The sequence below is a fragment of the Rhinoderma darwinii genome, chromosome 1, assembly GCF_050947455.1.
Source record: "Rhinoderma darwinii isolate aRhiDar2 chromosome 1, aRhiDar2.hap1, whole genome shotgun sequence".
Lineage (NCBI taxonomy): Eukaryota > Metazoa > Chordata > Amphibia > Anura > Rhinodermatidae > Rhinoderma > Rhinoderma darwinii.
In genome coordinates, this window is record NC_134687.1 from 236,145,204 (window position 1) to 236,169,343 (window position 24,140).

Below are 24,140 nucleotides of genomic sequence, written 5' to 3' on the forward strand. Positions count from 1 at the left end.
ATGGATAATGCCTTGGAAACCCAAGTGGATGCGAAGGCTGGGCATAGGGCTGATCCAGACGCTTCAAACCAGACTTGGCGAGAACCTCACTGAGCCTGTCCATAGGATTCATTAGAGAGGGAGCATCCTCCAGTGGGAGAGTGGAAGACTTGGAAAATGGGGATACCAGTGGTTTCACTGCAGGAGAAGCAGCCCATTTAGAAGCCAGATCAGCAGGAAAGGGGTAAAGGATATCAAATTACTTAGGTTTTTGGAAACACTTGTCCAGGTGCTTCCACTACCTGGTCAGTACCTTATTAAACTCGGAATGTTTGCTGAAGTAATTGGGGAAACGCTGCGTATACTTAAAAGACACCTCTTCAGAGTCAGAGGCTTCAGTATTCTTGATTTGCAGGGTATCCCAGATGGCAACGGGGCAGCCAAACTGGCCTATTCCCTCCGGCCGTAAGCGAGAGTGAGGAGATAGTTTGACTGTTCCCTCATGTTGCAGTTAGGGGGGGAATGGGACCGGAGAGGGTGTCTCAACTTTCCTGGTTTCCCCCAACCTAAAAGAGAAAAAAATTAAAACTATAATAAAAGGAATATAGAGCAGACCTGGGGAAGATAGATCTGTGTCTGCATACAGTCTCTATATAGGAGGGGCTAACTTTTTTTTCCCCATTGTGTCAGCCTCCTAGTGGCAGGGTCAATACCCATAGTTTCTGTGTCCCCCAAAGATACGAAAGAGAAAAGACAGTCAATAATTACACAAACCCACTTTAAAAGGGGTTATCCCAGAATTGAGAATTATCACTTATCCACAGGATAGGTGATAATGGTCTGATCGCTGAGGGCCCCATCGATCGCAAATTGAGGGTTCTGAACCCCACGTTCATCCTCACTGCACCCCCCGCAGTGATCAGGAGTTTGAATGGAGCGGCAGTTAAGCACGCGCCAGCCGCTCCATTCAGTGTCCTCCACACTGCAGTCGAGCAGTAAGGAAGAACAGGGGGCTCGGGACTCCCATTCTCCTAGCGATCAGACAATTATCACCTATCCTGTGTACATAGGCGATAATTGTTGATTCTGGGAATACCCCTTTAAGGTGGTGAAGCCAAATTATCTCACCTCATGCTTGGAATAGCATGGTAGCCTAGCCTAAATTGTGCTTTGCTGTGGGCTGAATGCTGCTGTGCAATCTTCTCCCCCACTGCATGCATGTGCTGTAATAACTCCAGATGTTCTGTACGCAGCATCTTCAGACTAGATATAGATTGCAATGGTAAAACCAGCCAGTGGTAACGTGCTTTGGGGTATTTGTCCTTAATTACCACAACTTTGTCATCTTTGAAAACCTGCGTTAAACAATAAAAAAAAGTCAAGTTGAATACAAGCCAGCATGTTCCTCCGCATTTATTACAATAGATTACACTCAAAAGCTTATATTATAAATTTGCTATTGCAGGGATTACTTAATCTCTCCTGGTCATATGCAGGACCTGGAGTTAAATCCTACATCCCCTATTTCCTTTTCCGGTCTTCACTGCTGTTTTAACATTACATATATAATCTTGTTATGTTTGGCTGAGGCAATGATGACAATTTAGGAAAAAGCAAGGTGGGGGTGAGCACTTCCTGATCTCTTCTCTGCCCAGCACTGTCTGTAGTCCCCACCCTCCTGTATGCCCCAGCTACTGAATATCCTCCTCCAGCGCTGTCCTGCAAAGACGTTCCTACTACCTATGGGTACTATTATACGGCCCGAAATGGGCGGTGTAAACGAGCACAGATCAACGAGACCGCTCGTTGATCGGTGCTCATTTGCTCCTATCACACAAAGCAATGATTGTATATGTATAGGGACGAGCGCTCGTTACTACGATTGCTCGTCCTTATACATTTTCATCATGTCGCCAGCGCATCTCCCCTATTACACAGGGAGATGTGCTGCCGACCACGATTATTTTTAATGCTGCATAAAATAGCAGATCAGCTGATCATTGCCCTTATTACACAGAGCTATGATCGGCATGCATGAATAAAGGGGCGGAGTCTCCAAAAACATCACGGCAAGGAGGCATTAGAAGGGAAACTCCGCGTTCCTGGCTTTAAAATAAAGAGGAAAAATGAAAAAAAACACAAACTAAAAAGAACTGAAACGTATCCAAATGTAACTACTTGCATCGCGAGTACGTTATTCTATTTTCTAAGCTTGGAAAAAAAATAAAATTGTTTTTTTGCGTGCATAGCTGGCTATGATTGATTGCTGGACTGTGTATATCATAGGAGCGTTCTAAGGGAGGATTTACACGAGCGTGTGCAGTGTTTTGCGCGCGCAAAAGGTACTTGACAGCTCCGTGTGTCATGATCATATGGTGCGCGGCTGCGTGCTTTTCGCGCAGCCGCCATCATTATGACACTGTTTGTAAACCGAAAAGCACGTGGTGTTTTTCTGTTTACATTCATAGTTTGCCTGCTGTTGCGCGAATCACGCATGTCCCACGGAGGCGCCTCCGTGAGGCATGCGTGATTTTCAAGCACCCATTGACTTCAATGGGTGCGTGATGCGCAAAAACCGCAGAAATATAGGACCTGTCGTGAGTTTTACGCAGCTTACTCACGCTGCGTAAAAATCACTGACAGTCTGCCCTGCCCCATAGACTAGCATAGGTCCGTGCGAGGCGCGCGAAAAGCACGTGCGTTGCACGGACGTATTACACGTTCGTGTATATCCTCCCTAAAGCTTCTGTTTGCAGGTGCATGGTTCAGTGCAATCCACGGCTACTTCCACTTCTGTCTCATAGATGCGGGTCCAAGCACTGCCCACTTCCCTTCCCCTCCCACAGTCAAGCATGCGCTGCTCGGCTGTTTTCGTAACGACCTTAGAACATAATGGAGAGAGCTGCGCGCGTGTATGGCCACCTCTCCAAATAATCCCTTTTTGGAATCGGTGGCCAGCAGCCACCTCACCAGACAGGACGGGGGTTGAGTGACCCCTGTTCTCGATCTATCATTCTGTCAGTATTCTCTTTTTCTGCCATAAAACAGAAATGTAACCTGCACTAGAATTATCGCGCCTGCTCTTTTTTTTAAGAAGGGGGTTGCTATATCTTTGGCTGTCAGTTTTAATGGTGGATAACTGCTGATTTCGTACATCTTTAGCATAAAAGATGGTATAAGGCTGGATTCACACGAGCACACTACGTCCGTAATGGACGGAACGCATTTCGGCCGCAAGTCCCGGACTGAACACACTGCACGGAGCCGGGCACCTAGCATCATACTTATGTACGACGCTAGGAGTCCCTGCCTCGCTGCAGGACAACTGTCCCGTACTGTAATCATGTTTTCAGTATGGGACAATAGTTCCATGGAGAGGCAGGGACTCCTAGCGTCGTAGGAGCCCGGCTCCCTGCAGTGTGTTCTGTCCGGGACTTGCGGCTGAAATACGTTCCGTCCATTATGGACCGAACATGCTCGTGTGAATCCAGCCTAAGTGTTGTAGGGCAGACAGACGTGAATCCTACCTTAGAATACAAAAAAAAAAAAAAAAATGGCAACTCTTTTTTTCCCCACTATTTGCATTCTGAAAAACCCCCCCACAAAAAAAACAGATGCAAAATACAAACATACAGCATAATGTGAACCCACACAGACTTTATCCTGAGGATATTTCATAAATGTCTAAGGCCCTGTTCACACAGATTTTTTTGCAGGCAGAAAATTGTGCCAGTAAAAATCAGCTCCGGTAGTTTTGAAGTGGTTTTGCAGCACAGGCGTTTTTTGCCTTTGTCTTCAACAGGCAAAGAAAAAAACTAAGCGTTTTTTGCCAAAAAAAACGCCTCCAAATAGGGCATGTCGCTTTTTCCTGCAAGCGTTTTCTTCCGCTCGCAGGAAAAAAATGCCTCCAGCTCCCAATGGGAGGCAATTTCGGCCGGTTTTTGCCACAGTTTCTGTGGCAAAAAAAACTCCCTGTGAACAGGGCCTAAGATGGGAATGACCTCCTAAGGGTCAGTTCACACAGAGTTTTTTTTACAAGTTTTTTTACGCGGAAATCGCATCGGAAAACACGCTAAAAAAGGCTGCCAATTATTTCAATGGGAGGCGGAGGCGGTTTTTTCCCGCGAGCGGAAAAACCGTCTCGCAGGAAAAAGAAGGGACATGCCCTATCTTCAGCCGTTTACACTTCTTACCTTCCATTGACATCAATGGGAGGCAGAGAAAGCATACTTCGCGGCGGTTTTTTGGCCCTGGGCGAAAAATGGCGTGCAGGCAGAGCAAAATCTGCCTCAAGATTCCAAACTGGATTTCGAGGCCGATTTTCTGCCTGCAAAATACTCCACGTGAACCCAGCCTAAGACCCTGTTCACACGGAGTTTTTTTTTATGCGGAAACCGCGTCAGAAAACGCACCAAAAAACTTCAGAAAATGCCTCCCGGTAAAAAGAAGCGGCATGCCCCATCTTCTGGCGTTTACGCCTCTGACCTATTTCGCAGCGTTTTTGCCCGTGGCACTCAATGGGCGCGAGCGAAAAACGCGGCGTGCAGGCAGATCAAAATTCCTCAATATTCCAAACGGAAATTCAAAAAACTCTGTGTGAACAGGGCCTTTTAGGGTGAATTCGCAAAGAAAACAAAAAAATAAAACAAAAAACCTGGAAATACACCCTTAGGCCACTTTCACATGACAGTATTTTGGTCAGTATTTTGCATTAATATTTGGAAGCGAAAACCAGGGGTGGGATTTACACAGAAATAATTTTTGGGGTGGGGTGGGGTGGGTTTGTGTAATTTTGGCCTCCAAATACTGATGCAAAATACAGTCATGTGAAAGTGGCCTAAGGCTATGATTACACGCTTAACAAAAAACGGCTGAAATTACGGAGCCGTTTTCAAGGGGCGTTTTTAGAGCGGTTTTTCTATTGAGTCAATGAAAAACGGCTCCAAAAACGACTCAAGAAGTGACATGCACAAACGGCTACGTTAAAAACGCCCCATGGGAACGGAACGCCGTTTTTCCCATTGAAATCAATGGGCAGATGTTTGGAGGCGTTCAACCCCCACATTTTCAGCCACTTTTCGGGGCGTCTACGGCCCGAAAAACGGCTGAAAATAGCCCGTGTGAACATACCCTAAGGGTGTATTTACAGGTTTTTGTTTTGTTTGATTTTTAAGCCACTTTGAAAACAGCAGTCTTTTGCATTAGGATTTGGAAGCTAAAACCAGGAGTGGGTACGGAACATGGAAGAGATGCAAATCTGTCCAGTATATCTTTTCTGTGCAGGCTTACATATACTAAAGCAAAATACTGCCATGTGGAAGAGACCTGCCCACTTTCACACAATACGGATTTGGTCAGTATTGTGCATACAAAACCAGGAGTGTAACCTAAAGAGAGAAAAAAGTGTAATCAAAAGATTTGTACCTCTTCTGGGTTTTGCATCCACTCCTGGTTTTGGCTTACAAATCCGGATGCAAAATATTGGAGGTATGAAAGTGGCTTAATAAGGAATTGGTCAACAGTTTTGAGCCCACAACATTGCTGACCGCGCTATATAGAGAGTAACGCTACCTGTTGTGTCAGTCATGCAAGCTGCAGGACCAAGGAAAACGACGTTTAATGCTCCCGATGCCGCAATCACAAGATGACCCCTTCATGTTCAAGAGCTCCAAGGTTCTCATCACGGAATGCGGGCAGCCCCTCTTTGCGTTGCGGCTCTAGTGGGCTACTCATTGGCACATTAAACGGCCATTTCTTGCATGACTGACACAAAAGTTACACTTCCCGTCCTACTCCTCAAAACTGCTGCCCGATTCCAGGAAATTATTTCACATTATGACTAAATGAATGAGTAGTACCTGCATATTTGGATCCTGAATAGAAACCTTTAATCCTTGACTCCAGTGTCCTTGGGCTTTAATCTATTTAGTTAACAAAAAGTACAGGTTAGCACAAAAAAAACCATAAAATGTCCAAAAGCAAAGAACATACTATAGATGTACTTGTAGGGCATTTTTTATTTATGCCTTTAGGTGTATAACAACAAATTAACTCCTTCCGGCTGCAGAAAGTTTTTGTTTTTTCATCCTCACCTTCCGAAGCCATAACATTTTAATTTTTCCATCAACGTAGCTGCATGAGGGCTTGTTTTTTGTGGGACAAGTAGTATTTTGTAAAGGAACCATTTAACCCCTTAATGACCAGGGCTGAAAAAGGCCTTAAAGAAGCTCTGTCACCACATTATAAGTGCCCTGTCTCCTACATAAGGAGATGGGCACTGTAATGTAGGTGACAGTAATGCTTTTTATTTAAGAAAACGATCTATTTTCACAACGTTAGGAGCGATTTTGGTTTATGCTAATGAGCTTTCTTAATGCCCAAGTGGGCGTATTTTTACTTTCGACCAAGTGGGCGTTGTACAGAGGAGCATATGATGCTGACCAATCGGCATCATGCACTCCTCTCCATTCATTTACACTGCACTAGCGATATAGTTATATCACTATGTGCAGCCTCATACACAAGCCCTAACATTACTACCGTGTCCTGATAATGAATACACATGACCATCCAGCCTGGACGTCATGTGTACTCAGAATCCTGACACTTCTGACTCTTTTTTGTGAGATTTACAGCAAGGGAAACAAAATCTCGTTTACCTCCGTAATCTCGCGAGATTTCGTATCCGTTGCTGGAATCTCACAAAAAAAGAGTCAGAAGTGTCAGGATTCTGAGTACACATGCCATCAAAGGTGTCGCCGGGCCAGGGCGCTTTTAAAACAAGCAGGGGAAGGGAGCCAGCGCAGCGCTCCCTTCCACCTGCTGTACACCCCGGCCCTGCCACACCGTGTACAGCGATGCCATTCGTCAGAATGGCATCAACTCCTCCTCCTCACATGCACTCTGCGCTGTGAGGAGGAGGAGATAGAGCGCAAGAGCCGGAAAACCCGGCCGTCACTCGGGACACATCCCGGTGATGGCCGTGTATTACCCGGCCCCATAGACTTCTATGGGAGCCGGGCGGCCGGGTACCCGGGCAAAAATAGAGCATGTCCTATTTTTTGACGGGCGGTTTTCCCGGCCGTCAAAAAATCGGTCGTGTGAATAGCCCCATTAGGGGTCTATTATTCCTAATGCAGCCGGGTGCCGGCCGATTTATGAACGGCCGGCACCCGGCCGGGAAACCCTGCCGTGTGAATGAGGCCTTAGGGCCTGTTCACATCACCGTTCACTTTCTGTTCCGGAGTTCCGTCATTGAGATCAATGGTGACTGAAACGGAAGCTGTGCTGTCACTTTCCGTTGCGGGGTTCACCCGACGGAAACCTCAGACGGGACCCCGGAACAGAAAGCGAACGGTGATGTGAACAGGCCCTAAGCTTGGTAAATACAGTAGATTACCAGTAGACAAGACATTTGTGAATAATAACAGATGATGATTAGTGGATTTGTTGGAGATTTTACCCCTTTAATAAACCTCTGAAGTAAGGCCTCATGCACTCGGCCATAGCTATGTGCACGGTCCGTGATTACGTGTCATTCACGGGCTGTCCACAATCCACGGACCGTGCACACATTGATTTCAATTAGCCCGCAAATCCGGACCGTATAATGACACGTCCTATCTTTTAGCGGTCCAGGCTCCGGGCAATAAACCAAAATTGAAACCACGGTCGTGTGCATTGGTCCATAGGTTAACATGTGTTTTATACTATCCGCAATTGCAGATAGTATACGGCCACAAATGCACGTGTGCATGAGGCCTAATGTGATTGAAAGAGGATCTGACTTAAATACTGCCATCTGAATGAGGTGAATTCACATGCCACATATTTGCTGCAGAAATTTCTGCGATTGAAACAGACTGTTTGTACCTTTCTCATTTACAAAAACTCAATAAAAATCATTGAAATGAAAAATCAGCTCATTACATCTGAATGGTGGGGCTTCTGCAACATGTGCATGAATTTCCTCAAGTTCCAGTACCAACGGGACAAAAGCTAAAATTCCTGCAGGAAATCTGCCATGTGCCATCTCAACAATATTATATGTATTCGCACAAGCAGGTTTTATGGAGTTTTTTGCTGGCTCAATTTTGCACGACCACCAAGTAACATAAGACAATAAAAACATAAATTCCAATAAGCATTAGCTTGCGGAGTGACAGACTGGTACAGGAGTGAAGGCCCACAACAGCAAGGGCGTAAAATTTATGAGGAAAGGGGGATGGAGACCAAAAGGCGAGGGTAGAGGTGGGTCAGGTTGTTTTTGAAGGTTTGGATGTTGAGATGGTGAGAGGGAAAGCTCTGATTAGAACGTACAACATTCTACCTTTCGCACTGAACAAAAGATGTGGTGGGCTTTGAGGAGGTGCAAAAGTGCTTCCCAGGTTAATATTTTTCGGCCATTTTTACAGCAAACATATCAAAGTTTTAACATTAATTTTAATGAGAAAAAAGAATTCTAAATAAAATGTGTGCATGCAAAGTTATATATTTTTACATTCCACTAGAAGCGTTTTTTGTTTTTTTGCTACAATGCCTGATAACGTACCTCAGAAGTATGCCGTGGCATTTCTTTACTCTCGCTGTTGTTCAGTACATCATCAAGTTCCGCTTTTGGGTTTTTCCTCAATATTTCCAAATTATCATTTTGAGGACTGTCACGGGACCTTTTGCTTAAACTTTTGATTGTCTCTGGGACACCTTTCGCTTTGGAGGTTCCGGGTTCTTTAACAAACTCTACTGTGTAAGGGTACAATTTATTGACAATATATAATACGTTGCCAGGCTTTAATTTGACTTCTTGATCTTTACCGATGTCCACAGAGTCAACACTGCTTGGGTTTGTTCCTATCTAAACAAAATAAGATTTTTTAAATTAATGTCATGAGACTGAATCTATGTTATCTAGAGAATAATACTTTACATAGTAATGGGAAAACAACGACTAGGGATCAGGATGAAGAAATATAAATTAACTTCTCCAACAGCTCTACATAAGGTAGATGGTGCAGTGTATGGCATGTTTTGAGTTTGCCTACTACTGTAACCTGTCATTTACAGCGTGATCTCGCGAGATTACGCTTGCTGTGCTGTAAGTCCCACACAAACGTTACCAAAGTGTCAGGATTGTGAATAGACATTCCGTCCTGGCTGGAGGTGATGTCTATTCACTGTCAAGACACTTCAGTAACGTTTTAATGTGGGTGTACGTGACAGCACATAGTGAACAACGCAGGATCACTATGTGCTGATTACATGAATGGAGAGAAGTGTATGACGCTGATTGGTCAGCGTCATACACTTCTCTCCACAACGCCCACTTGGTCAAAAGTAAAAACACACCCAGTTGGTCATTACGAAAGTCATTAGCGTAAAGCTAAAAATCGCTCATAACTTGGTGAAAATAGATTGTTTTTCTAAATAAAAAACACTGCTGTTACCTACATTACATCGCCAATCTCATTATGTAAGAGATAGGGCACTTATAATGTGGTGAAAGAGCCTCTTTAAAGGGGCTGTCCATGCACGAACAACTGATGACCTATCCACTGGATAGGTCATCAGTATACGATCGGTGGGGGTCCGACACCCAGACCCATCAGCTCCTCGGGCTGCCTACGGATGTCCATGCCGGAAGCAGTTGGCTCCCGTCACAGAATAGGAGCAGAGTTGCTGTTCTGCAGTACGGCCGCTATGCAGTGTACGAAGTAAACTGCTTCCAGCTACAAATACTTCATGCCCTGCATAACATCCGGCGGCCTGAGCAACTGAACAGCGCGGAGTCCGGGTTTCTGAGCCCCACCGATCATATACTAATAACCTATCCTTTAGCTAGGTCATCAGTTGTCTGTGCCTGGACAACCCTGTTAAGAAAGTCTGAGTTATGCCTTATTGAAAACGAGCATATAAAATAGGTCGTATGACGGACGTTTTTTTAACGGCCGTCACACGGCTACATGTAATTCTATGGGGCTGTTCACATGGCCGTTGTTTTAAAAGACCGTGTGAAGGGCCCGGAAAAAAAAAAGTAGGACATGTATATGAGGGATCTGTGGAAACGGGTCCCGCACGGGTGCAAATCGTGCGTGAAAAACGGCCATTGAAGAGGGCTTTATTCTGTGATCATCCTCCTTCCTCATTAGAGGCTTGAGATGCTAATCTGATCCTCCCTTATGTTTTATACCACAGCTCTACCTGCTCAGATTGGTGGCAGTATTTAACCCCTAGCAAAAATGATGGAATCACCACAATTAGAGGATGTTCATCCAGCTCCTGGCCACTTACTGATTACATGGTCGGGAGTTACGGAAACAGCGTAACTCGCTGAGCTACGCTGTATCCGTAACTCCAATAGTAGTAAATGGCAGTTACAGAAGCAGCATAGCATCCGAGCTATGCTGTTTCCGTAACTACTATTCAGTTCTATTTATTAAAAAAACTATCACTAAATTAAAGAAAACGACGTGGGAGCCCCTTCTGGTCTTTAATCATGCGCAGGCTTTTGGGGTGTCCCGTAGCTGCTGCTGCCGCCATGATCAGCACGTCCTACCATAGTACAGTTACTCATAAAATGGTGCTGCACAGTGCTAGGCAATTTGAAGACTTCTCCTCCTGGCTTAAAGACAAAAATAGGGAGGGGTGGTGAGTGTGGTCACTAGTAGGGAGAGTGTCTCTCCCACATTTACAGCAACCGTGAGTCAGGTTGCTTTGCCTAATTCACCTTGCTGTAATTATAGGAAGTGCTCCCTCTGGTGGTCAACATAGGAAACTGGTGAAATTATTATTTCATTTTTAATATTTCCCACCTTGTGGAAGAAAACAAAAACACACAAAAAAAAAGCCTAATTACATTTGCGGTACATTCGCTTTAGTACATTTGCGGTACATTCCCATTCCTATGGTTTAAACCTAGCGCAGAAAGGAGAGGAAAACCAATATGCCTAAATACATCCTAGAGAAAGAGAACAGAGGGAATAATATTCAACATCATGCAAGTTTTAGTTCTTCAGATTATGAGACCTCGAATGTCAACACGGATTGATCAGGCAATGATATCTCTATCCCATCCTCCAGTGTAATGCATACACAATTAAAAAAACGCCAAGTCCCCCAACTCTAAAAGAACCTCTTAAAAAAATAACTAAAACATAGGGCTGGACGCCAACATCACAGACGAAGAGGATATCCAACCCGCAAAACAGAACCAACACAAGTGACAACCTCACAATAGTGTCATGAATCAGCAAATATTCCTACAGAGCCAAATCTAGGTACTTGCTAGTGAACTAAACTTTGTACCATGGTGTAAATTTGATCATTATAGGACCATGAGAGACGTCAATAAATGTATTGATCTACTGTCAAAAGACATTTTTCAGATAATATTGAAAATCACACATCCACCTCTAAGGGACTTTCTTGGGGAGAATCATTTTACATCTAATGAGTCTGCAGGATCAAAAACATGAGGACTACGGCACGAAACTTAGTACAGTGGACAGAACTTCAATACCCAATCCTTCTTCCTATCCCATACAGTCCGGGGTTCCTGCAATGGACTCTTTCCAAACGGCAGTGGAATGTAACCTACAATCTCTTCATAGACAAACAATCTTTCCAAATGAGATTAAAAAAACCTGTACAAGCATCAGACAAGGGCGAATCAGTGGCTATTTTAGATAAAGCACTATATGCACGTGAGGTAAAAGTCATGCTTTACAACACCACTACCTGGAGGCCGATCCAACTATCCCCTTCATTTAGTTCTCCTATTCACAAAACAAATGGAGTTTCTCCTTGTAGAACATCCTATATGCTCCATCTTCCACGCTCTACCAAAAACGCACAAAAATGTTTTTCCTCCACCATTTAGACCAATTCTATCTGTAATTGGTTCTCTACTAGAAAGACAGAGTGCTTGGTTGCACAATCTTCCGCAGCCACTAATATCTGAAACTGCTAGGCTTATTAAGGACAGTAAAGAAATCCTGAAGACCCTGGAGAGCTTTACTTGGAATTCCAACAGCAGCTGCTTGACCCGTGACGGAACAGTGTTATACACATCAATCCTGCATAATAAAGATCACAGCTCCGTCACATCACCTTACAACGTATAGCAGCTATTCTATGGGATTGAAGGAATACATCATATCCTTACGGTCACAGATTCTCTTCTCTCATAACTTCTGCAACATTGACAATATCCTTTACTTGCAGGTGCAAGGCTGTCCTATGAGAGTCCCCTCCCTCGGCAACCTATATATGTCATAGTGGGAAACACCGTATATATACACACACACCATGAATAATCCCTACCACAAAATGTATACAGAGGTACGATCGATATATCGACGATCTCCTGATGTTGTGGCAGGGAGATCCCTTATCCCCTCCTTTCTGACATATCTAAATACGAATCCTGACAATCCATGGTTCATTTATCGACATCATAATGACCATACTCCAGTCTTGGACATATTACTTATGGACAATGAACAGCAGGGGAAAGTCAAAACCCAATTATCCCGAAAGCCACTGTCGGGAAACACCACACTACATGCTAGCAGCTGCCATCCAGCTCACCCCACCAAAATTCTGCCCATTGAAGAAGGTAATAAGGCAAAAAGAGCCTGCTCCTCAAATAAGGTCTACCTTCAAGAATGTAAAAATATTGATCAGAGATTACGACGAAGCAGGGACAATAACTGTGTACTACACAGAACCCAAGCCATCGCAGATTCAAGAAAGAAGGGACTTTTTGCATGCAGATAGATAAAAAGAAACTAAAACGCAAAGGAATAACTTTTTCAACTAAATATTCAAAACACAATAAACATTTATATCTTGATGCAGAATAGGTAAAACTGCATGATATCCTAGGAACAAGCTGCTACTATGTAGCAAGAAAGTCATTGTCACAAAGCAACTTATTGTCCCTTAGCATGTACCTTGAAAATAACACTAAACCTACTTGGCTCAAATAAATAGCTGCTGCAAATGCGGAATGAATAGATGTCGCCTAAGCAAATAAATGATAAAGAATCAGGTTTTTTTTCGTCACACCCCACTCTTTTGTACCCTATAAAAATGTACATTAATTGCAACAGAACATATGTGGTATGATACACATGATACATAGGCTGTAACACCCGCAAACTTAGAATCTCAGAACACATTTCAGTAGCAATCCTCACAAAAAACTTCAAGACTAGGGCTGGGAAATTATTAAAAAAACAAAACATAACCGAAATTAAGCAAAATTAACCGATTTCATCTTGCGTATTTTGTTATTTTTCCCCAGTTTCAACTGTATCTGCATCCTCAGGACGCAGATACAGTTGAATCCAATGGTAGAGCAGGGAGCTGTAAGTTCCCTGCCCTACCATTCACTATGTATCACTGGACGCTCACGGTTCGGCGCAGACGGGCGCGAGGCAGTGATGTCATCCCACCCGTCTGCACCGAGCCACACAGACCAGAGGAGCAGAGGGATCACCTCCACTCGTCGTTGGAATGGGGTTAGGCGAGTATGTATTTGATTAGGCACTATTGGGGCTGTGTGGGGGCATTATACAGGGTGGGGGCAGCTATGGGGAACTTTATACTGTGTGGAGGGCATCAATAGGGGGCATTACAGCAGGCTCAGGGGATATTAATTAAATGGCGCAGCATGCAAATAAGGGGCGTGGTATGCAAAAAGGGTGTGGACTAAATCATTCATTAATCATAATCGTGGTTACATGTACAATTAATTGTGATTTTGATTTAGGAAATAGTCTCCCTGCCCTACTCAAGACCCACACTTTCTGAAGCATCTAGGCATTTCCTAGATATAAATAATGGTAATACCAACAGCTTAAAAAGGACTAAGCCATTTTTTGTTTTTTTCGTTTTCATTTTTCACTCCCCGCCTTCCAAGAGCCATAACTTTTTTTATTTTTGCATCAATGGAGTGGTGTGAAGGCTTATTTTTTGCGGGAGAAGTTGTAGTATACATTGGCATTAAAGAACAATATAATGTACTGGGAAACTGAAAAAAAATTATTATTCCTCCATTGTTTTTTTGGTTTTATGGGTGCCCCCCCTCTGGTCTTTAATCGTGCGCAGGCTTTGAGAGGTTGAACGGCCAGAAACAGCACGATCGCTCCATACATGGACATGCTCCATAATTCCCGGTACAGTTCTATGGTACGGACACCCATCCGTAGCGATACGGAAAGGTGTCCGCGGCCAATAAAACTGAATGGGTCCGTAATTGCGGGCCGTATTATGGTGCGCAATTACGGAGAATTTTTTTTACGACATCAAGGTAATGTTTTATCCTCCTTCCCACAAGTGAAAAAGAGATTTTTGAAACTCACAAATCAGTAGCATAATAGAATTCCCCTCCCCCTTGGAGTATTTATAGCTACGGTACTTTAAAACCCAACTGTCTTTAATGGATGTCAATGCTCGTGTTGCTATGTGAATAAGTTCTAGGCTCCTAGCAACCAAAACAACCACCCATTTCCTATTATTATTTCTGTACCGCAAGCAAAAATAGCACACAGTCTGCATACTAGATGAATGTTCATTTTCTGAATCAAAATGTTTCACGTAACTTAATTTGTTACATAGGTATTTTCTCTTAAAACCATAATTTGCAGCAAGAAAAACATACCTGTCTGACCTTCACATAACCTTTGTTGCAATCGGACATCAATTGCACTGCAAAAAGAAAAAGAATAAGCTGGGTTCATGGAGGTGTTTGTTCATTGCAATATTTCATATTCTTAAAACAGCGTGGTGGTGTTTCGTTCACTTTGGAGAACCTCTAACTTAAAAAAAACAAAAAAAACAAAAACAAAACGCTACTATACTTAACCCCTTAATGACCAGCCTATTTTAAACCTTAATGATCAAGCCATTTTTAAAGTTTTTCCATCGTCGCATTCCAAGAGCTATAACCTTTTTATTTTTGCGTCGACATAGCTGTATAATGTCTTGTTTTTTGCGGGACAAGTTGTACTTTTCAATAGCACCATTTTGGGGGACATATTATTTATTGATGAACTTTTATTAACTTTTATTTGGGGGGAAATAGAAAAAAACCTGAAATTTCGCCACTCTTTTTCGCGTCTTAAATCTACGCCGTTTACCGTGTGATATAAATAACACAATAACTTTATTCAGCGGGTTTTTACGATTGCAACGATACCAAATGTGTATAGTTTTTGTATGTTTTACTACTTTTACACAGTAAAAACGCTTTTTTTTCAAAATTATTTGTTTTTGTGTCTCCATATTTGAAGAGCCGTAACGTTTTTATTTTTTCGCCGATGCAGTTGAATGAGGGTTTTTTTTTTGCGGGACGACTTGTAGTTTTTATTGGTACCATTTTGGAGTAGATGCGACTTTTTGATCACTTTTTATCACATTTTTTTATCACAGAAAACAGCAATTTTTCCATAGTTTTTTTATGGCGTTCACCGTGCGGGTTAAATAATGTAATAGATTTATAGTCGGGGTCGTTACGGACGCGGCGATACCAAATATGTGTAACTTTTTAACTTTATTTTGTTTTTTTAATAGTAAAGCATTTTGTAAGGGGAAAAGCTGGGTTTTTCATTTTTTTTTAGTTAACTTTATTAAACTTTTTTTTCACTTTTTTACTAGTCCCATTAGGGGACTATAATATGCGATTCTGCGATCGCATTTATAATACACTGCAATACTTTTGTATTGCAGTGTATTACTGCCTGTCCATTTAACACGGACAGGCATCTGCTAGGTCATGCCTGCGGCATGATCTAGCAGGCATTCACTCCAGGCAGACCTGGGGGCCTTTATTAGACCCCCGGCTGCCATTGGAGACACAGACACTCGGTGATCGTATCGCCGGGTGTCGGTGGGAGAGAGAGAGAGCTCCCTCCCTCTCTCCAAAACCACTCAGATGCGGTGCACGCTATTGTGCACCGCATCTGAGGGGTTAAACGGGTGAGATCGATGGCAGCTGAGAGCAGGGAGATTTGACAGCTATAAAGTCTATGGCATCGGAATAAGGCCCGTTAGTGACCGACGTAGAAACACGATGGGTCGGTCACTAACGGGTTAAAGCATATATGGAATAAAGTGCAAGTTTTAGAAGATTTCTTTAACAGATGCGGTCTATAACTGAATTTCAGCCACAGAATACGATATTTGTAATGTCTGGCTGGCCGAGGCTTTGCTCCACAAAATCAGCTGTTTGCCAGTTGTTTCAGGATCGGTCTCCTATATGGAAGGGATTGTCTGTGATGAAAACAAACCCAATGGGTATGTTCACACTGGGCGGATGCCGCCTTGGTCCTGCAGGAAATTCCAGCTAAAAAAAACTCACAAAGTTGTGGTCCAGTTTTTCATCCGGATTGTCCGCTGTGTAAAACAGCGGGTACAGAAAAAAAACTAACAACTATACATTCCCGTAGCCATGGCGATGCCCCCCCTCTGATGTCCAGCAGCACAGCCTCCTGGGATGACGTTTCATTCCATGTGACTGCTATAGCCTGTGATTGACTGCAGTAGTCGCATGGGATGGAACATCATCCCTGAAGGCCGGGGCTGGACGCAGGAGTTGCCTTTTTCTCAGCGGATTCGCAGCATTTCCACCACAAAAATCGCAACATCTGCTATTTGTTGCAGGTTTTACCTCCCCATTGAATTCAAATGTAGGAAAACCCTGCAACAGGAAAACGGCAATTCTGCAGCATAAATTGACAGGAGGATATTTTATGAATGTTTTTTGGCTGATTTTTTTACGCAGCGTGTGGGTGAGGTTGGTTCAAATATCATCCGCTTTGCTACTGTAATATGGTGCAGATTTTCCGCAATTAAATCCATTGCAGAAAATTCAAAGTGTTTACGCTTCCTCCCTTTAGGAGTAATTCCCGAGAGAGAAAAAATACACAATTTAGCATTTCTATATTATGGTCAATCACCAACCCCTAAAATACCCAATTACTTGTATTAAATTCTTTTCCATCTCTTGAAATCACAGAATCCAGCACAGGAAGGTATCAGTGTCAAAATGCCAAACAGTCATGCTGATATGAGAACCCCCAATATCACTGTATTGTTGGACCCAAGTAACATTTCCAGTGATCTAAAATATTGTCTGGTGATGTCAAGTACCTTATCAGCAAAGTGTTAAAATTTAACTGGCGTTTCAGGTGACCTTTAAATAAGTGGTCATGTGTGTACATGAGAAATAACACTATACCTGCCCATTATATGACATGTATTCAGCATTTATCACCAGTTTACTACTCTGCAGACTCCATCTCGAATTGTCCGTTTTCCCTGAACTCCGCTCCACAGAGGACAGTGGCTAGGTCGTCTCCCATACACAGCACACAGAGAAGGGAGGAAATCCTGCTCCCCTATCTCCCTTTAACACACACACAAGCAGCAGCATGGAGGACATTATACAGTAGCTAGGAGCCGTGTTGTTGAGAATCAAGCAACGGATGAGACAGAAAAAGGGTTTCTAAAAGCAGCAGCAACTGCTCCCTTCTCTCCCTCTCCATAGACTTCTATGGGCAGCAGCTGTAACCTAATCTATAAGTGAGCGGATAATCATCTTCATCTTAGACCTACTCAATACGGACCAGTAAAATTCAGACTGAGTGATCAGTGCAGGAGGAAGGGGGAAAGGAGTCTGACAAGTGGAGAAAGAGACATTTTTCTGTAAAAGGATTTATTACAAAGTTTCTTATTGCTGCTTGTACTATTGCTTTATGGGGAAAAAATTGAAATGACAGTTACACTTTAAGTATCCAAATTCATTTGCTACTCTTATATTTAGAAACATAGTATAAAGGTCATTTATAACGATAGCCAATTTAAGTTCAGCTTTCAGTACCTGATGTTCGGAAACACTACTTTTTATAAAGAAATAAAAAGAAGGGTTTACAGTAAAAGATACAAAGTAGCCAACAGCCACAAACAAGCAAAACGCTTCTTTTAAAATGTTAACATTACCTTGATGCCGGGAACATTTCTTGTCCACTATTTGTGTCTCTGGTCCGCGCCCAATCACTACTGGCTCAGCATGAGGCAGTTTGATTCTGCAGCATGTTTTTTCTTTACTTACTAACCAGCAGTCAAGCATTGTAGTCCTGAAAAAGAAAGAATAGAAGAGTATCAGGATACATTTACACGCAGGAGATTTGATGCAAAAAACATCAGATTGTCCCATTCATCTGAATGGGGTTTGCATAAAACTATGTCAATGATGAAGAAACAACCCCATTTAAACGTATGGAACTAATTTTCAAATGACAGGAATTTTGCAACAAACCTGCGAGATGTAGAATTCTAAGGTCCATATTACAATTGCAACAAAACGGACCTACCGCAGATCTCCCAACTGAACATAGATCACCACAAAACTTTTTATACTCCTAGAAATTGCTAGAACCGGATCACAAATGGACATGCCTTGCCCAGTCTCAGAATACATCTCAGTGCTTACAGAAAGATCCTTCAGCCCCCCTCCTCACCCAGTAGTCAAAGCATGCCTCCCATAGTCTCCCCCACCCACCTTCCTGGTGGAAACCGTACGCCCGATCGCCTGGGCAAATTTTCTAGTCGCCATTACAAACTGGTTTAGTCCAGCCCTGTATTAAATACTTGTTTTCCTCATAACTTGACAATTCTGGAACAAGAAAATTCTGAATGTGGTCAGAGGGCTGCCGCCTGCTGAACTATCCGAACAAGAGAGACATCAGGGGATGCAAAAGTATGCACCGTGTAGAGCAGGGGTCTCAAGCACGCGGCCCGCGGGACACAGAGCCGCTAGTATCGGCTCTGCTCCGAGACTCTGGAATTCCCTGACATCACTGTCCACATATGAACAGCGATGTCTGGGGCTTCCCCAGAGCCGGAGTCCCGGGCAGAGCGCTAGTACAGGCTCTGCTCCGGGACTCTGGAATTCCCTGACATTGCTGCCCATATATGGACAGTGTGTCAGGGTCTTCCCCAGAGCGGAGTCCCGGGCAGAGCGCTAGTATAGGCTCTGTTCCGGGACGCTGCGGAATTCCCTGACATATCTGCCCATATATGGAGAGTGTGTCAGGGTCTTCCCCAGAGCGGAGTCCCGGGCAGAAAGCTAGTATCGGCTCTGCTCCGGGACTCTGTGGAATTCCCTGACATCGCTGCCCATATATGGACAGTGTGTCAGGGTCTTCCACAGAGCGGAGTCCCGGGCAGAGCGCTATTATCGGCTCTGCTCCGGGACTCTAGGGAAGCCTCTGACATTGCTGTCCATACATCGACAATGATGTCAGGGGCTTCCCCAGAGCAGGAGTCCCAGTGACGTCAGGAGCACAGCTGGAGTCCCAGGAAGCGCCTACTAGCGCTCTGCCTGGGACTCTTGCTCTGGGGTTGCTCCTGACATCTCTATCCATATATGGACAGTGATGTAAGGAGCAGAGCTGGACTCCCAGGCAGAGTGCCAGCCTCTACAGAGGGCACTGTGGCAGCCTCTACAGAGGGCACTGTGGCAGCCTCTACAGAGGGCACTGTGGCATTATCTAAAAGTGGGTGTGTGGCAGTATCTGAAGAGGACACTGGCGCCTTATCTAGGGGTGTGTGGCATCTACAGAGGGCACTGTGGCCTTATCTAGGGGTGTGTTGCATCATCCACAGAGGGCACTGCGGCAGCATCCACAGAGGGCACTGCGGCAGCATCCACAGAGGGCACTGCGGCAGCATCCACAGAGGGCACTGCGGCAGCATCCACAGAGGGCACTGCGGCAGCATCCACAGAGGGGACTGCGGCATTATCTACAAGTGGGTGTGTGGCAGTATCTGAAGAGGACACTGGCATTATCTAGGGGTGTGTTGCATTAGCCACAGGGGGCACTGCGGCCTCAGCCACAGGGGGCACTGCGGCCTCAGCCACAGGGGGCACTGCGGCCTCAGCCACAGGGGGCACTGCGGCCTCAGCCACAGGGGGCACTGCGGCCTCAGCCACAGGGGGCACTGCGGCCTCAGCCACAGGGGGCACTGCGGCCTCAGCCACAGGGGGCACTGCGGCCTCAGCCACAGGGGGCACTGCGGCCGCACCCACAGAGGGCACTGCGGCAGCATCCACAGTGGGCACTGCGGCAGCATTCACAGAGGGCACTGCGGCAGCATCTAAAAAGGGGCTGCCCAATCTCGACATGTGTGCTAACTGAGCCGCCGGACTGCATTTAGCGACACTTAAACTGGAAAGCTGGATTGTTGAAATAAGCACGTGGAGAAATATCTCAAATTTTAAATTATTATATTAAATTATTATTATAGTAATGTAGTATTATTATTATAGTAATATAGTGTTATAGTAGTTCAAATAACTAATTGATTAACAATAATTTTGTATTGTATCAAATTTTAAAGTAATGCGGCCCGTGAACTTCCCATTTTTTCTATATGCGGCCCACTTACCCGGCCGAGTTTGAGACCCCTGGTGTAGAGCTTAGAAAAGGTGTGACGAAAAGACAGGTAGCTGCCTTCAACACCTGCAGATTAAAAGCTCTTCTCCGAACCGCCCATAAGGTGCCAACCACTTCAGTGAAACATCCGGTTACCTTAAAGGGGAGTTCCTTGCCTTTAGATTGCCTCACCAATAGTCAATCGGATCCAGCAGGCAATGGTAAGCTTGGAAGCCGCCAAATCCTTCCTGTGATCCTATGGAATCACAAAGAGAGAGTCCAAATCGGCGAAAGGAAGAGGTCTGTGAGAGATCAATGCGCAGTGCTCAAACCATGTTCAAGTTGTCCATGGCCTGTTCCCGAGGGTGGAAGGGAAAATACAAATGGAAGGGAAGACAATCTTTTTGTTAAGATGAAAAGCAGGTCCTACTTTTAGCATAAAATAGGGAAACAGGCGAAGCTCAAAAGGAGATTTATGCATGGCCTCTAGGACTAAACTAAGATCCCAAGGATTTGTGGTTCAGTGGTAGAGAGGCACCAAATGTGCCATTCCTTGCAGAAAAGTGGGGGTCAAGTCTCAGACCCAAATTTAGGCCGTGCTGAAGAAACAAAAGTAAATCAAGACAGAAAAAATCACATTGGATAAAAACTTCTTCTTAGGCCCCATGCACACGACCGTAAAAAAACCTCCGTTTTTGCGGACAGCAAAAATGGACCCATTCACTTTAATTGAACGCGGACGCCTTTCCGTAGTACTACGGAAGGGTGTCCGTGCCATGGAAATGTTCTGGAAATTATGGAACATGTCCGTTCTTTTGCATTTTGCGGGCCGTGCTCCCATACTTAGTATGGGAGCACGGGCCGAAAATGCGGCTGTCAGTCGGCGGCCGGCCGTGCCCGCAATCGCGGGCCGTGATTGCGGGCACGGTCGTGTGCATGGGGCCTAAGGGTATGTTCAAATGGAGTTTTTTTGCAGGCAGGAAAAAAAAAATAAATAAATAAAAAATCGGCTCCGGTTTCTTTGTTGCGTTTTTTTTACTTATTTCTTCAACAGGCAAAGGGAAAAACCGCGAGCGTTTGACAAACCGCGTCAAAAAACGCGTTGGCGCTTTTTCCGTCTCCCATTGATTTCAATAAGGTTTGAGGCATAAAACGCCTTAAGATAAAGCATGTCGTTTCTTTTTCGCAGGAAAAAAACGTCTCAACCTCCCATTGAAAACAATGGGAGGCAATTTTGGCCATTTTTGGCCGTGGTTTCCGTGGCAAAAAACGTGTCAAAAAACCTCCATGTGAACATGGCTTTAAACCAATGAAAAAAACAACAAAAAAACAACAATTGCACTTACGATAAAAGGGATTTTTACTTGTATTCACTGGGGGGGGGGGGGGGACAGCACCATGGGTAGGGCAGGGGAGATTAAATAAATTTGATTCATTCGCCCTCGAGGCCTCTGACGATTCAGTTTAACAGAACCGTTAAATCGATCTTTTTAGTGGTGCAGTGCTGCAGGAGGAAGCTGCGCCCCACCGTCTCATCACTGCCTGATCTGCCCACCTGACAAGCTATGCCCCGTTCTGTCTCTGCTTCCCTATGGAACTACTGTTCTGTAGTGAAAAGGATGATACCGTACAGAACAGCAGTTCCGTGGGGAAATAAAGACTCCTTGTATATATAGCCACACCGCCCTGTAGATACTACCCCTCCTTGTAGATAGCACCCCTCTTGCAGATTGCACCACCAATCCGCCCTTGCAGATGGGACAACCACCACCCCTCTTCTTGTAGATAGCGGCCACTGTAGCTCCCACTAGGAGCTGAATCCCCGGTCAGAGCGTCGGCAACATCTGGCCGGGGATTCAGCCCCTAGTGGCAGCTGCAGTGGCCGCTATCTACAAGGGAGGGGGGGTGATCTACAAGGGTGGGGTGGTGCTGCGATCTACCAGGAGGGGGGGTGGGGTCGATCTACAAGGGAGGGGGGTGGTGGTGCTCCGATCTACATGGAGGGGGCTGGGGTCTATCTACAAGGGGGGGCTTCTATCTGCTACGGTGTGTGACACTATATGGGGGCCCTGTGTCACTATATGGGGGCCCTCGTCACTATCTACAGGGACATCGTCACTATCTACAGGGACATCGCGGCACTATCTACATGGGCACTGTGGTGTTTTCATGGGATTGGGACAGAAAAAACCCTGACAAAGAAAATCCATTTGGAGACACGGATAGAAAATGGACATGAAAAACAGACAATTGATCAGTTTTTAATGGCCATATTTTTCCACTGTCATGTGACTAGCCTAAATGACTGATGCCAGGAGTCCCGTTCACATGTACCGTGTTTCACGGTCCAATCACGGTCGTGTGAATCGGGCCTTAATGTCATTTATTTAACACCCCATGGTGGGGTCGGTACTGCACAGGGGGGCCCAAACTGCACGGGGTCCTACTCAGACCTCAGACAGTATAATGTAATCTCACCCCAGAGTACCCGCTCGGCACTATCTGCCAGGCCCTGCTGCAATTTACACTACGCTCGCCTGTCGGAGACCGGTTGAGGTGGTGACGTACAAAGGGTGCTGTTAGTGCACCATTGATTATAGATACTGTTCACCTGTTCCCTGCCAGGGAACACAGAAATGATAATCAAGTATATATACATTTCTCCAATAGTATTTTTGATAAAGTAATTCCAGAGGTTAAAAATTGTGAAGTTACATACAATTATTATAATAATAGATGTTAAAAAGCAATTTATATAAAGACAATAATTTATTAAAGGACCTCTTGGTATTTATTTTTTTTCAGTTTATTTAACAGTAATAAGAAAATTGAGATTCAAACCGAAAATCACACATATTGTTGAAAAAATGCTAGATTTTATTTTTTGTCAAAATCGCCCAGCCCTAGCCATGGGTATAGGCCGCTGGAACTAGGAGGCTGACTGAAGGTAAATATAAAAAAATAAATGTGTGCCTCTGCCAAGTGGGCTATGCCCTCTGCGGAGTACTCCGCTCCTCAGTTTGTACCAAGAGCAGCAGGAAATCTGAGAAGGTTTAACACAAATAGGTTTCCAATAAGAAAAGCAACTTCAAGAATCCCAAAAATAGAGCAGAAATAGGGGAGGACCTGTGTGTCCACAGTGAATTTAACAAGAAGGGATTTTACTGGTAAGTACAAAAATATGTTAAAGTAGTCACTGGAGGACACAAGTACCATGGGACGCACTAAAGCAGTCCCTTAGTGTGTGAAAAAATAATCCTAGCCAAGCCATACGAGAAGCCTAAACCATGGCTGCAACACCATCCGACCCAAACTGGCATCGGCAGGGGCTAAAGAATGGATCTGGTAAAACCGTGAAAAAGTATGTAACGAGGACCAGGTGGCGGAAGACCTGAAGGGCAGAAGCCTGATGCCGCACCGCCCAGGAGGCCCCAACTGCCCTAGTAGAATGAGCAGTGACCCAGAAGGGAGGTTCCCTTAGCAGAGTAGGCCATTTTAACGGCCAACTGTATCCAGCGGTTACCTTTGAAGCCGGGCCACCCTTTAGAGGGCCTTCAGGAACAACATATAGGGAGTCCGTCTTCCGGAAGGACTTCGTAGCTGCAATGTAGACCCAAAGGGCTCTAACAACATCTAAGCAATGTAAGGCACGTTCTCGTGGATGAGAAAGTTTAGGCCAAAACGAAGGAAGGACAATGTCTTTATTAAGATGGAAGGAGGAAA

General features: G+C 44.6%; 1 protein-coding gene across 3 annotated transcripts in view; it reads right to left on the bottom strand.

Moving 5' to 3' along the window:
* The window catches only part of APTX (aprataxin), a 63,970-nt gene that overhangs the window by 15,433 nt on the left and 24,397 nt on the right, over positions 1–24,140 (bottom strand). For 2 of the 3 annotated variants that reach the window (XM_075862860.1, XM_075862844.1), the window contains exons 2-6: positions 17,980–18,116; positions 14,642–14,688; positions 8,531–8,833; positions 5,838–5,900; positions 1,108–1,334 (exon numbers count right to left, since the gene is read on the bottom strand). In XM_075862860.1, coding sequence (XP_075718975.1) covers positions 1,108–1,334; positions 5,838–5,900; positions 8,531–8,833; positions 14,642–14,688; positions 17,980–18,109 — 770 coding nt within the window. In that variant the 5' untranslated portion in view covers positions 18,110–18,116. Of the gene's footprint in view, positions 1–1,107; positions 1,335–5,837; positions 5,901–8,530; positions 8,834–14,641; positions 14,689–17,979; positions 18,117–24,140 lie in introns of those variants that run through there. The other variant, XM_075862852.1, reaches the window with a different exon arrangement.